This window comes from Crocodylus siamensis, chromosome 2 (genome assembly GCF_052110815.1).
Source record: "Crocodylus siamensis isolate JL-2025a chromosome 2, ASM5211081v1, whole genome shotgun sequence".
NCBI lineage: Eukaryota > Metazoa > Chordata > Crocodylia > Crocodylidae > Crocodylus > Crocodylus siamensis.
In genome coordinates this window covers 74,002,489-74,015,697 of record NC_143396.1, presented here as the reverse complement: position 1 = coordinate 74,015,697, position 13,209 = coordinate 74,002,489, and the positions used below count along the sequence as shown (strand labels likewise).

Sequence of the window (13,209 nt, the reverse complement as noted above, 5' to 3'; positions counted from 1 at the left end):
TTGCCCTGTTCTATGCATTCATTTTCCAAAAGCCCTGCACAGCATTCCACAGCCACCCCAGCCCTCTGAGCTCTCTGCTGAAGACAGTTCTCTCCCTATGCTTACCCTCACTACCAAATTTGGGGCAACTCACAGTGATGGAAATCAGAGTGGTGACAGTAAGCAGAGACTGCAGTAAGGAGGCACAAGAGCAACCCTTGGCACACAGCAGTAAGGGCTGGGGCACTGCAGAGGGGAATCAGTGGTCCTCAGGAGCAACTGAGTCATAAGGAGCAGCCCAAAGTTCTTAAAGGTTGCTGACCTCTGATCTAGACCAGTGTTTTTCAACTTTTTTTCATATTCAGACCCCTAAAATAGTGTTAATGGAGGCACAGACCCCTTTGAATTGTAAGTGTGGGTATTCACATACTTTTGATTGATTAGTCATGTTTCACAAACCCCTCAGACAGTCTGTGGATCACCAGAGGTCTGCAAGCCAGTTTGAAAACCACTGTTCTAGACGATATAATTTCTGAATAGCAGCTATGAAACTGATCATGACCTTATTAATTCACTCTGTTATTTAGTGTTATTTTCCACTAGCAAATGGATCAAAGGATTTTCCAAAATCACCTCTGCAGCGGCATCAATATGAGACTTAACTACTGCATTCCAGAATGGTACCAGCAGAATGGTACACTAGAATATCTTATATTTTGCTAACAATTTAACTTTTCTAAGTGGCTTCTCAACCAGCATGCAACAAGGGAAAAAAAGGCTCTCAACCCTCAGACAACACACTATCAATTCTTGGGGAATAACACACACATCTAATGAGAATCCCAGCAACTCCGAAGCCAAGTATTCCCATACCTTCTAATGTAACACAAGATACAAATCAATGTACATACCTTGGTAGTTACTTGCAAGCCAATGAGGATGCTTAGAAGGAAACATCCCATGAAGACAAGCAGGCAGTTATATCACCAAGATTAAGCAAGATATGGTCATTGAAAATATACATGTTAAAGACCAAACTGTGAATCTTCCAAACAAAACGTGTGTTCCATTTTAACATGCAGACATGGAACTCGAAAACGCACTAATGGTGCAAGCAGATATCTAAATCCCTTCAAAAGAATGTGTCCTAAAATGATACTAGGCATCAAGTGAAATTAATTTACAGTAATTTCAAGTCAACATCTTCTTCATCTCTAGCTATCCAAGGGGGAAAAAATGGAAATACTTGGGGCATGTTTAAATGAAGTATGTCACATATGTCAAGCAGGCAGCTGAAGGAATACACAAAAAGGGGCATGTAAACAAGTAAAAGAAGCCTATTATCAAACAGTACTCAGAGAAAACAATATAAAAGACTGGCAAGGAATGACCCTTGATAGATTGGAATGGTGAAGCTTCATTTATGGCTAACACATTAGTAAAGAGAGGGAGTTAGCAGTGTTAGTCTGATGTCAGGCAGAAAGAAGGGCAGGGTGGTATCCCAGAGTAGCGATTTTCAACCAGGGTACCACAGCTCCCTGATGTGCCTTGGGATCCTTTTAAGGTTGCTGTGGGATGTCACATACTGTTAGGTGTATGAACACAAACACAATTCATGAGATAAACATTTACAAGAGATTTCAAATAGGAGTCCATAGTGTCTAAACCATTCTGACTTGTTGTAAAGAACTCAGAAAGACCACAGCAAAAAAATTGCTCTATTACTTTTCCATAGGTGAAAATGAGCAAAATCTAAGCACTGGAATTTTTTGAGGGGTGCCTTGAATCTAAAAAGATTGAGAACCACTGCCTTAAAGACTAACTGGTTCCTAACATGCCACCCTGCCCTGCCTTCTAACACAACATTAGGCATTGGGGAAAAGATTCAGATTCAAAACAGAAAATTCAGCTAAGTGAAGCTTGATCTAGTGCTGACCCCTGTTGTCAGCAACCAGTACTTTTTTCTTCTGGAGACTTGGCTTAGTCAACCGCTTTAGCACAGTTGCTTTGACACATACAAAGCTAGTGACCTGAGGAAGAATGCCTTGCATTTGAAGACTGGTCTAACTCTATCCCAACAACGCAGGGATATATATATAAAAGATAACACCCCAAGAAACCCTTGCCTCTTGTCAAGTGGCAATGACTTTCCCAGGCAAAAGATCAGGCATCATAAATTGGAGCTGGTGACAGACTCACATGCGTGGAGAACAGGCCCTTCCTACTACAGAAGTCAAGGGGGTGAATTGGAAAAGGGTAAGAAACATGCTGTTAAAGTAGCAGTGAAAAGGGCCTCTTCCTCTAGAGCTCTGGTGATTAACCTGGTTTGACTCGAGACACCACCAGATAGAATCAAGGCACCCTTGTATAGAAGTGAGCAGAGGTGGATCTAGTGGGGTGTTAACTGGTGCCGTTCTACCCGCCTTTGATTTCTGCTCTACCCAAAGTTTAAAAGCAAGTGCCTGGCAGTGGTAACAGCATTTCTATTCAGGCGGCAGTGAGAATGTCAACAGAATTCATGGCTTGTTAAAGTGACTCCTTCTATGATTCCTTCTAAACTCTTCATCCCACAGGTTTTAATGCACCCTTTTAAAGGTCTTGCTGTTCCACTAATGAAGCTAGCCTTTTTTTTCCTAGTTCTGCTGCCTGTTAGTTGCTTGGGGTAATGTAACTCCTATTTCCCAGCCCTACAGACCTTTTTAATTTATTTCAGTGAAGTGATATTTGTTTTTGCTTTGCTCTTAAACCAAATGATACAGCCCTAGGCTCTGAGCACAGTAGTAAATCTATTTTCTTTTTTACCTGGAAACAAATACGAGTCATTACACAGGATGAGGCACCACATCATCTGCATTCCCCTTTTCAAAACCCTAGGCCTGCCCCTGGATGCAGGGAACCCTGAAGCAGATGCAATATACCCCAAAAAAGATTCAAGGCACCCTGAAATAGATTTGAGGTGCCCCCAGGTACATGTGAGCACCCTGTAATGGATGGGAGGTACCTCTGGATGGATGTGAAACACCCTGAAATACAGGTGAAGCACCTCTTAGTAGATGTGAGGCACCCTGTGAGACAAGCACCCCCAGACAAATGAGAGGCACTTGGAAATAGACTTGAGGTGCTCCCAGGCAGAAGTGAGGCACTCCAAAATAGATGCCAGGCACCTCTAGGTAGATGTGGGCCACCCCCAGATAGACATGTGGCATCCAGGAATAGACCTGAGGTGCCCCCAAGTCAATGTGAGCACCCTGTACTGGATGGGAGGCACCTCTGGATAGACGCAAGGTACCCTCAAAAAAAGATGTAAAGCAGCTCTAAGTAGGTGTGAGGCACCCTGTGAGACAAGCACCCCCAGAGACATAAGGCACTTGGAAATAGACTTGAGGTGCTCCCAGGCAGATGCCAAGCACCTGGGAACAGACTTGAGGCACCCCGGAACAGATGGGAGTCGCCCCGAGGTCAGTGCGGGGCAGGCACCCCCAGGCAGACCCGAGACACCCCCAGGCAAACAGACAGGACGCACCTTTCATAAACACGAGGACACGGAACCTCTGCATGGAGGCGGGGCCCCCCCAGAAAACACCAGCTTTTCGTTTTCACTTTTTTGTTTGTTTGCTGGTTAGGCTCCCGAGAAGCCCCGCAGCAGGCCGGAGAGCTGAGCGAGACCTCCGCGGAGCAGAGGGAGCCCTCCAGCACCTCACGGCGCTGGGGGAGGGAGGCCGGCTGAGGAGGCAGGCTGGAGAAGGCGCCTGGGCGCGGCGCCGGCCGGCTCCTCCCCTCCGCCCCGCCCAGCTCCCCTCCCACCGGTTGGGCGGGCACGCCGCGGACCTGGACCTGCCTGCTGCCGGCCGCACGGCCTGAGCTAGGCGGCTGCTACTGCCGCTTCCCGCCGCGGGTGCCCCGAGCCGCCGGGCTGGGCCGGGCGGGCAGAGGAGATGAACACGGTGCTGTCGCGCGCCAACTCGCTCTTCGCCTTCTCGCTGAGCGTGATGGCGGCGCTGACCTTCGGCTGCTTCATCACCACCGCCTTCAAGGAGCGCAGCGTGGCTGTGCGCCTCGCCGTGTCCCGCGTCACGCTGTGAGCGGGGGGGAGGGCCGGGCCGGGCCGGGGGGAAAGGGGGTGGGGGTCTTGTGGGGTCGCCGTTGCCGCCACCGCCGCCGCCGCTTCCTTCCTGCCCGCGCCTCCCGCCGGGCCAATGGGGATCCCCCACGCCAGCGCCGAGCCCGCTGTGCCGCCCCGCCCCGCCTTGCCCCGCCCCTCCATTTCCTCCAGGGGCAAATGCGCCCCCCGGCTTTAAGTGTCTGCCATGTGTGGGCCCTCGGCACATGTTACCTACGTGGCGCCATAAAAGGAGGCCGGCCACACGTGTGTTGCAGCCGCAGTAAGGTTACCATCCTTCTGGTTTCCAAAAAAAGGACACCTGGGCTGGGTAGATGATTGTGATGTGCTTGTGCCCTGCCCCTCACTCCCAAGCTACGTCCCCCCCCCTCTCCCCGCTGCTGCTGCTCCTCACTCCCGACCCTCAGCCCCCTGTCCATGCTGGTGCCTCTCACTCACAAGCCACAGCTCTGCTGTCCCTGGTGATACTGCTCACTCCAGACCCGCAGCCCCCTCTTTCCACCCGGAGAGCTCTTGGCCATGCCTGCCTCAGCCCCAGTGCAGGCAGACCCCCCACCCCCATGTGTGGTAACCCTGTGCAGGAGAAAAATGGCTGTCTAGCTATAAAAAGAGCCAGTGTGAAAGTAACAGCTGTGTGGTCAGGGTGGATTTGATGTAAATCACTGGTTTATAGCCTCTATTTAAGCATTGTTTTCCACCAGAAAGTTGTTCATTCTTGTTGTTTGATGTCCTCTGCATTCAATTTGAAACTTAGCACTTTTACAGCAAGGTAAGGGATTGACTCTGTGTACACAAACTTAGAGATTCAAAAAGGTTCACGGGTAGGTAAGCAGGTCTCTCCTCCCCATAGGCTGCTGGTAACAAGGATGTCATCTCTGGAGACGCAAAGCCCAGGGCAGAGAACTGAAGCTAAGCATCACAGAGATTCTTAATGGGATCTTCTAAACTGAGCACTGTGCCTTTAATCTTTACTGCTCTATAGAGGAGCCTTTGGGAACCCCATAAGTTTGGGCCCCTAATATAGTCTGTGGCCTGTTGTAATCTATTTATAAAACTTTTCTAAAAAGGTTATGTGAATATATGGTCTCAGATTTAGAAGTTATAATCCCCATTCCATGGTGATATCTTTGAGCTTTAACATGAATTAAAACTACATTTATATAGGCTTGTTTATTTAAGAAAAGCATCTTAACAAAATGCATAAAAATACAATTAAATTAAAAAATCTGGTTTAAATTAAAAAATCCAGTTTTTTTTTTTAATCATTGGTTTTTATTCACCCTGTAATGTAGCTGCTTTCTATTCAGCTCTGATTTGAACAGGGGACAGGGCCCTTGGGCAGTGCTGGGGGACTTCTAACAAGAGCTAGACCTTCTTTCCACTGGACAGACCCTCACCCCCAGATTGGGGGGGATTTTGGAGTTGCAGTGTGTTCAGTCCCTCACATTCACATGGAGTTGGTAGCTTGACAGAGGAGAAGGTGCCAGGCTTGAAATAAAAATGTCTGTTTCTCGATTTCGTGCGCTCAGACATTTGGACCAGCCCACTGCTGATTTGCAATAGGTTTTGAAGGTCTGAAACCTCTGTTGGCTGTTCCAAAGGATTATTTTGGTTTTTTTTAAAATATTCTGTTTCTGTCTGAAGCGTGCCTTGCTGTCAAGTTCACTGTTTCAGAAACATTTCTTATGAGGTTGAGGGTGAAAGGGTTTATTGGCAGCCCAACCTGCTGATGGTCTCCATTGTGGTGGGGGTTCTTGGTCAAGGAGGCCTTGGTGTCAGGCTATCTGGTTGCCAATGAGCTAGTCTGAAAACTCTTAACATGATCTTATCCTTCAAATAATAGGTCTGTATTTGATTGTAGCGAAGTTAGATATTCCTCCAGATTCAGATGTAATATAAAAACCTTGGTCTGAAGTTGTGGGACTTAGCATGGTAGAAATAAGGCATAAATTGGGAATTTATACTCTTTGGTTGAGTGTTGTGTATACCAAAGGAATATTTTATGATGTGTGTAAACTGCACAGCTAAAATCTGGTTTAACAGAATATATTTATGGATGAAGGGAAAAATGTGTTTTCTTTGATAAGAAAAACATAAACCTTCAAGAAATAGATGTTACAGAGGGCCCTGCTACATATTCAAATTAAAGCTAGATAGAAATCAGTTTTAGAATTGCCACATATTTTTATGCATTCATTATGTAGCTGGTTGGCTCTCTTTATAGCTAGGTGGTCATGTTTATCATGTAATCATTACTTTGCATGTGTGTCTGGTCTAAATTGCAAAATAAACCAGTTAATTTTGTGATAATTGCTTTGCACTTGTAGCCAGTTTTACTTTGCGTGGTCTAAATTTGTTGCAGGATTAACCAGTTAATTTCATAATATATGCATGTAACTTGTAGCAGGAAGGAGCCAAAAATGCCTACAGGCTATAATCAGGATTGGAGCTCTAGTCCTGGTAGAACACAGAATATAAAGACATTCGCTAACTGAAGAGTTTACAATCTAATTAACACAAGATGCAGTAAATGAACATACTTTCACTCTGGGAGAGAAATGTGTGCTGGGTGGGAACAAGTAGTTACATAGGATAAATAATGCAGAAAATGCTAATTTTGTGTTTTTCTTTATTTCAGAAAAAACGTGGAAGATTTCACTGGGCCTAGAGAAAGAAGTGATCTGGGATTCATTACTTTTGACATTACCGCAGATATCCTTAATGAAAACATTCTGTTATCTTAAGTATTTACAAGACAAACTACTGTTGACACTTTCTTACTTTCTGCCATCATAATGTATCAAATAATCCTGTGATATCTGAGCAAGTGTTCTTAAAGAAATGGAGAGTTTGAGGGGGAAGTAAGCATTATTTTTTGAAAGCTAAGTTTAAAGTTTATGCAAGGGAACATGGCCTGCTGGCTAGACCCCTGGGCAAAGACTCAAGACTTGTTTTTTATGCTGTATGATCTTGGGTTTTCTAGTATAGAGAAGACTAAGGGGGGCACATGCTAACAGTCTTTAAATATGTTTTAAAAGACCCAAACAAAAAACCCCAACCTAAATAAAGTTATAAATAAACATTAGGCAAAGTATTTAACATACAGGTTGCAAGTAGAGCAAAAAATGTGTGAAGTGGCAATTCTGAAGATATAGCATAAAGCCTGTACATCCCAAACTATTACACAATCAAATATAGTTGATGTTTTCATCATCACGAAGAAGGATCATACTACTTGAACACAAATTTGCTTGAAGTAGTAATATTTTGCACAAAGAGCTAAGTTAAAAGATTGCAGAGTCAAGCACCAAAAAGGTAATGCCAAAATTAAGATTTCTTGGCAGGCTTTTATTAGGTCCCATTGTGCTTATGATACAGTCTTCAATTACATTATTACATATTTTTCCCATAAGACCCTTGCCTTATGTAGTACACAGAATGGTTTGTGCTTGCTTAATGAAAACCTTTTCAATATTTTCTTTGAACCTGTGGCCTCATACCTTATTTACTGCACTCTGTTCAAACCCTATTCTGAAGCCAGAATTAATCATTTCCTTGTGGTCTTTTCAGTGAATCTCTTGACTATAGCATCTAAGGCCTTCAAAAATATGAATTTTTTTTCACAACACCCTTATGAGCTGAGTGATTGCTGGTATCTCTGTTTTCCGTAATGCAAACTGAAATGAAGGGCAAAAGTGTCTGGGGAACCTAGTTGTAATATGTAAGATCTAGTTTTTTTCAGTATGTTTAGTACTCATTACATTCAAAGCACTTTTTTCTGTTCCTTTTCTGCTCTGCTCTGAGTGTCTAATGTCCAGAGCTTCTGTTAATTAGATCTTAGAATGTTAAGGGATATGAAGAAAACAATTGGTGATCACATTTGAAAAGTTTGACTGAAATGACTTGTCTAGCAACACACAAGAACTGTGTGGCTGTGGTAGAAATAGGATCAAATGCTTCAGTGGAACATTCAGCTACCTTAAACATGAGGGTAGCCGTTTCCTTTCTGTAATCCATTGTTTCTACTAAAGAATGAAGGAATATACTACAAATTGCTTCCTTTACTATGTAACTCTAATTGTACCCCGGCATAGGTCTATCCTATCAACAGAGCGAGGCAGAGGTCCTGTGGGCAAAAAAAATAAAAACATGACTACATAATTAAGAGCTGTATCATACTGCATATAAACAAGAGGGCTGACTTAAACTTTTTTTTATGGGCAGTCTTACATCTGGCATTTTCTAATTCTTGGTTTCTTTAGAATTCATTTTCTTGCATCAGTTTTGGTATTTCCTATACTTCCAAAATTAAACTCATAAAATGCAGAAAATGAGTTGTGTTACTGCCATTTCAGCTAATGAAATAGCTGATAAATATTTGTCCTCTGTGTGAACTTGTACTTCAGGGGTATAGAGAAGGATTTCAGGGTATTGGTATATCATACAAAAGAAGACTAAAATTTTGACTTAAGTGTAGCAAAACAAGCTGAGAGGAAGTATGATTGCTCTCTGTAAATACATTGAGTAGTAAATGCAAATGGATGTAAACCATCCTTGAATAAATTCCAGCTGAAATTTTCTAATCGGCAGATCAGTGAAGTTCTGGAACAGAGTTTGACTAGGAATAGTGGAGACAAAACAACCAAAAAAGTTAGAATGGAGCTTAAACAGTTTATGATGTAGTTGCCCGTGATGGCAGGGCCTTGGACTTGGTGATCCCAGTCTGTTATACAAGCCAAGGACAGTGGGCTTGAGCCCACACAGAAAGCTATAAGCCCCTCAGGGAAGCCACTGGATGCATAACAGTTGACTACTGGGAAAAAAGAGAAAACAGGAATGGGAATGTGGTTAATAATGTGCATTCCAGGTGGGGGTGAGCAGAGCACACTGCCCCTTGAATGAGTCCAGGGAACCTATGGATGTTGCCCTGTTAAACTGTGCCTTGAAAGGCACAGATGAAGGACAGGAAAATATCGCTGCAGTCTCCCATTTGAGTAAAGCATTGTACTTTCTCCTTTGCTTTGGGAGGAAAGCTCTTTACAGTGCACAGATTGTGTCATGTAGTATCAAAATTGTGAGAAAAGTTATTAACTTGTAATATCTATCAAAATACTCATTTAAGCCTGAAAGCCTGTTTGGCTAGTGTGGTTAAGGCACATCACCATCTTCAGCAACCAGTAGTATGGCCAGTATCCCCATCAGAGCTACCATTGACTTCAAAGACTGAATGACCGGCGATGGTCTTTGGACAATTCTGAAGCAGTCCAGACTCATGCCAGACACTTTACCCATTCTATCATTATGTCCCTTTACAATATCATATACAAGTCAAGACATGTAATAATGGCTTTTGTGCCTTTATAGAGAGTGTGAATAGGAAAGCAATAAGTAATTTCATAAATATTTCAAGCATGTTTTAGAGTGCCCTTCAAATATTTATGGCTTGTAAATCTGATGACCTCAGGTATATTGAAGCGAAGGAAAATACTTTATTATAGTTATGTTCTACTGATTGATACTGAAAAGTTGGTGGTAATCGTGGTTAAACTATAAAAGCCTGATTAACCCATTTTCCTTAATTTGCATACATTTGCAAACTATATTTGATTGGAATGTTAAACAGTTATTTCTGTATTTGTCTGCAGAATATTCCACAAAAAACAATGTAAGTATGACAAAGCAAAATTATATACTTATTATAAACGTTTGACTATTGAGATATTTAACATTCTGTAGTTGCTTTAAGAAAAATAATGGTACAGTAAAAGCTGCCTTAACCAGCACCTTAAAAGCTGGCATGCTCTATTAACTGGAATGCTGGCTTGTAAGGTAAAAGCGAAACCGGAAGTGCCCACCGTGGCACTTCCGGTTTTGCTGAGCCCCCACAGCCTGGGGCAAAGCAGACTGCGCTGCCAAGCCCACACAGCCCAGGGCAAAGCAGGATGCATGGGGCCCGCATCCCTGTCCCCCGGGGCCCTCAGGAGAGGCAACAATGCAGTGGGAGGGGTGGCAATGCCTCAGACATGGCAGGAGAACCGGCAGCCCGAACAGGCAAAAACGCCTGTTTGGGCCCATTTTGTTATCCGGCACTCCACATTCCCCATGGGTGCCAGATAACAAAGCTTTTGCTGTACGAAGATTTCATATTACATTGGCTTGGTCTCTGCAATTCTTGCTTTACTGACAGTTTGCTATTAAGCATTCCAAGTTTTCTGCAGAGTGATTTGTTAAAATTGGAGTTCTGCAATTAAAATGCCAGTACAACCTCCTTCATAGTCATTTGGTACTAATGACATGTAAACAGCTTTGAGAGCAACAGTTTTGGTTAATTAAAAGGGTAAATTTCTCTTCAGATGTTCCCAGAAATACATTTTGAAGACTACAGTGCTCTGTAGTTTGTTTGTTTTTAACAAACCTTGAATTTCATTCTGTATATGCTGGTAGCACAGCACATCCTGAAACAGCTTTTACAATTATCAGTTTTATTAGAAAGATTTGAGAATCCATTATCTTGTTTCATGTTTCCAAAGTTCTTCAAATAAACAGTAAACTCGTATAAATTTATACATTATGATTATGTATTTTATTTCCCTGTTTAATTTGTAGCAGATAACTTTTAAATTATAAGTGATCCAAAACAGTAGATGATCTTTATTAGATGTAACTAGCTCAGAAGAGATGCATATATGTAATCTTATGACTTCAAGACACCTTTTATATGTGAACATGATTCTTAAAAGGATTATATTTAAAACCCGAGTACCATGAGACTCCATTATAACACCGATGATAGTAATAGAGTATACTCATTTTTTGTACAACTTGAGTCTGTCATTTGGGACAGTATGTGAATGTCAGGGTCTCTAAAACAGTCTTTCTCTAGCAGTTGCATTTGTAACTAAAAATTAGCATCTTTAACCCATCATACTTTGCATTATATGTCTTCAAAGTATGTTCTTAAAATAAAGTTTTGTTAGGCTTTTTTGGACTATTCCCTGGCTTTTAAGTTGTTGCTATTCATTATCTCTGTCATTTTTCAATATTTCCTTGGCAACCTTTTTTCCTTGTAAGACATAGCTTTATTAAACTAATTTTATGGATGACAGGTACATGCTGTGTAACTTCTTGAATCAGTACTGCTTTTTAATTTCCAGTGATTAGGTATGCTTCATTAAGCTAGCTTGGTGACTTCATTTTTATTTTTGTGCATAGGCCCTAAACCAAGTTGTCCTTTGGGATAAGATCATCTTAAGAGGAGATAATCCAAAGCTGTTGCTGAAAGATATGAAATCGAAATACTACTTCTTCGATGATGGAAATGGTCTCAAGTGAGTAAATCGTTGCATTTGCTTATTTTCTATCTTATATATCTAGTTCTATGCCAGGAAAATAGAACATTGAATAGAATGCAATTTAAGTACTGTTAGATCTTCATGGATTATGTAAGGGATGTATTTTGTCACAGGGCTCCCAACCTACCAAGGCCTATTTCTGTTTCAGTGGGCTAGGAAAATAGCTGACTAACAGAATCAGGTGGCTGCCAAGTTTTGACTTTGGTGTAGAATTGGAAGTCTTTGGAGAGTTAGTCCTTATGATGAAAATAATCATATTAAAACTAAAACCCCACTGTTTCTGGCTCACAGAAAGCTGTTCATGTTCAAGTTTACTTATTTTGTGTCACTTGCAATTATCTCTGCTGATGATCTGTTTTGATTTTGCAGGGGAAACAGAAACGTCACTTTGACTCTCTCGTGGAACGTCGTACCAAATGCTGGCATTCTACCTCTTGTGACAGGATCAGGACATGTATCTGTTCCATTCCCAGATGCATATGAAACAACAAAAAGTTATTAAATTATTGTACTGAATCCTAAGCAACATATTTTTATACTTGTATATTGTGGATGAATTTTATCACGCTTTCCCCTTCTCTCCCATACAACCTTCTGGGCAAAGCTAATTGAGTTCTTGGGGTCTAACTGAACTGAAAAAAAACACATGGAAATGATTTTTTTTCTTTATTTTAAATGCAACATTGATGCTGAAACTTAAAGGAAAGGTAAATTGACAATTGAAAATTTTCGAAAAATAGACTTTTTGTTGGCAACCTGTGTAAAGAACTACCTTTCTTATAAATAAACATTTAAAACCGTAAAACAGTCTGATTTATTCTAAATGCACTAAGATTATTTTCATATAGCACAATGAGCCCAATAAGCACATTCCAGTGCAGTCAGTTTTAGGAGTTTTCTGCAGGGTTATAGTATGCCTTTTTTAAAATTTTTACCCCCCTAATAGCTGTATAGTATGCTGCAGTAGGATAGATTGTTTTCTTTCTAATATCGTCAAAAGATGTCCTGTAGACATTATTTTTTATTATCTGCAAGGCATCGGATAAGTTAGAGTACCACTGATTTACTAAGAATTTATTTTTAAAAAGGTTGTTACTTAAAAAAACAAAAATGTTTAAAGCTCTTTACAATTCAGATAGCAATAGGGTTCTTAACAACTCCCAACAGTGAAGAAATAGTTTATCAGATGTAAATCGTTGTGTGATTGTGGGACTTAACTAAAAGAAAGCCTAAGAGTTAAAGAATGTACTGGATAGTCTCCAGACCTCTGCTAACATGGCTGTGTTGGCTGTGATGTGGAAAGGGGTGGTTCCTTGGAGATAGAGGGTATCAAACAAAATGAGTACAGTGGATTAAAAGGAGACAGTGATGTTATACCAGCTATTTGATAATGTGACGCAGCGCTTGGCTTGCCTGTCACTTGTAAGAGCAGAGGATACCTAGGAAGTAGCCTGTAGATGACAAGGGGGGCTGATTAGGCAGTCAGCTGACCAGAATGGGGCCGGGCTTGAGCTAGATAAGCTCAGAGCCTGAGCTGGTCCAGGAGTTTACCCCTGACTGCCACCGGGAGAGGAGTTCCTGGCAGCTGGGATCCTAAGATCTCTAGCCTGGAGTAAGCAGCACTGAGCCCTGGAGCTGCCAGGCTTTGGAAGGGAGAGGGCTGAGAGCAGAGGGGCCAGGGGCCCAGCACTCGAGAGGAGCTAGCTGGGCCTTGGAATAGATAGGTCTGGGGCCCAGTAAGAGAGTTTGAGTCCAGGA

The 13,209-nt window shown here is 42.1% G+C and overlaps 2 protein-coding genes across 3 annotated transcripts in view; one reads left to right on the top strand and one right to left on the bottom strand.

The window, feature by feature from the left end:
• ASB5 (ankyrin repeat and SOCS box containing 5) overlaps positions 1–3,955 on the bottom strand; it is a 78,784-nt gene extending 74,829 nt beyond the window's left edge. Inside the window, exon 1 of one of the 2 annotated variants that reach the window (XM_090036153.1) lies at positions 3,818–3,955. The gene's annotated coding sequence lies outside the window, so the exon portion shown is untranslated. Of the gene's footprint in view, positions 1–3,502; positions 3,648–3,817 lie in introns of those variants that run through there. The other variant, XM_090036152.1, reaches the window with a different exon arrangement.
• On the top strand, positions 3,915–12,256 carry SPCS3 (signal peptidase complex subunit 3). The gene is made up of 5 exons (XM_090036156.1): positions 3,915–4,057; positions 6,738–6,813; positions 9,690–9,764; positions 11,312–11,427; positions 11,821–12,256. Exons 1-5 carry the CDS (start codon positions 3,915–3,917, stop codon positions 11,951–11,953), a joined length of 543 nt encoding a protein of 180 aa, XP_089892282.1. The 3' UTR covers positions 11,954–12,256.
• The last annotated feature ends 953 nt before the right edge of the window (positions 12,257–13,209 follow it).

Excerpts from the sequence above, each read along its gene's own strand:
- SPCS3 (XM_090036156.1), top strand. The coding sequence starts at position 3,915 with ATGAACACGGTGCTGTCGCGCGCCAACTCGCTCTTCGCCTTCTCGCTG. Across the intron at positions 6,814-9,689 it reads CTTTTGACATTACCGCAGAT|TTGCAAACTATATTTGATTG; the intron begins ATCCTTAATGAA and ends ATTTGCATACAT. Across the intron at positions 9,765-11,311 it reads AATATTCCACAAAAAACAAT|GCCCTAAACCAAGTTGTCCT; the intron begins GTAAGTATGACA and ends TTTTGTGCATAG.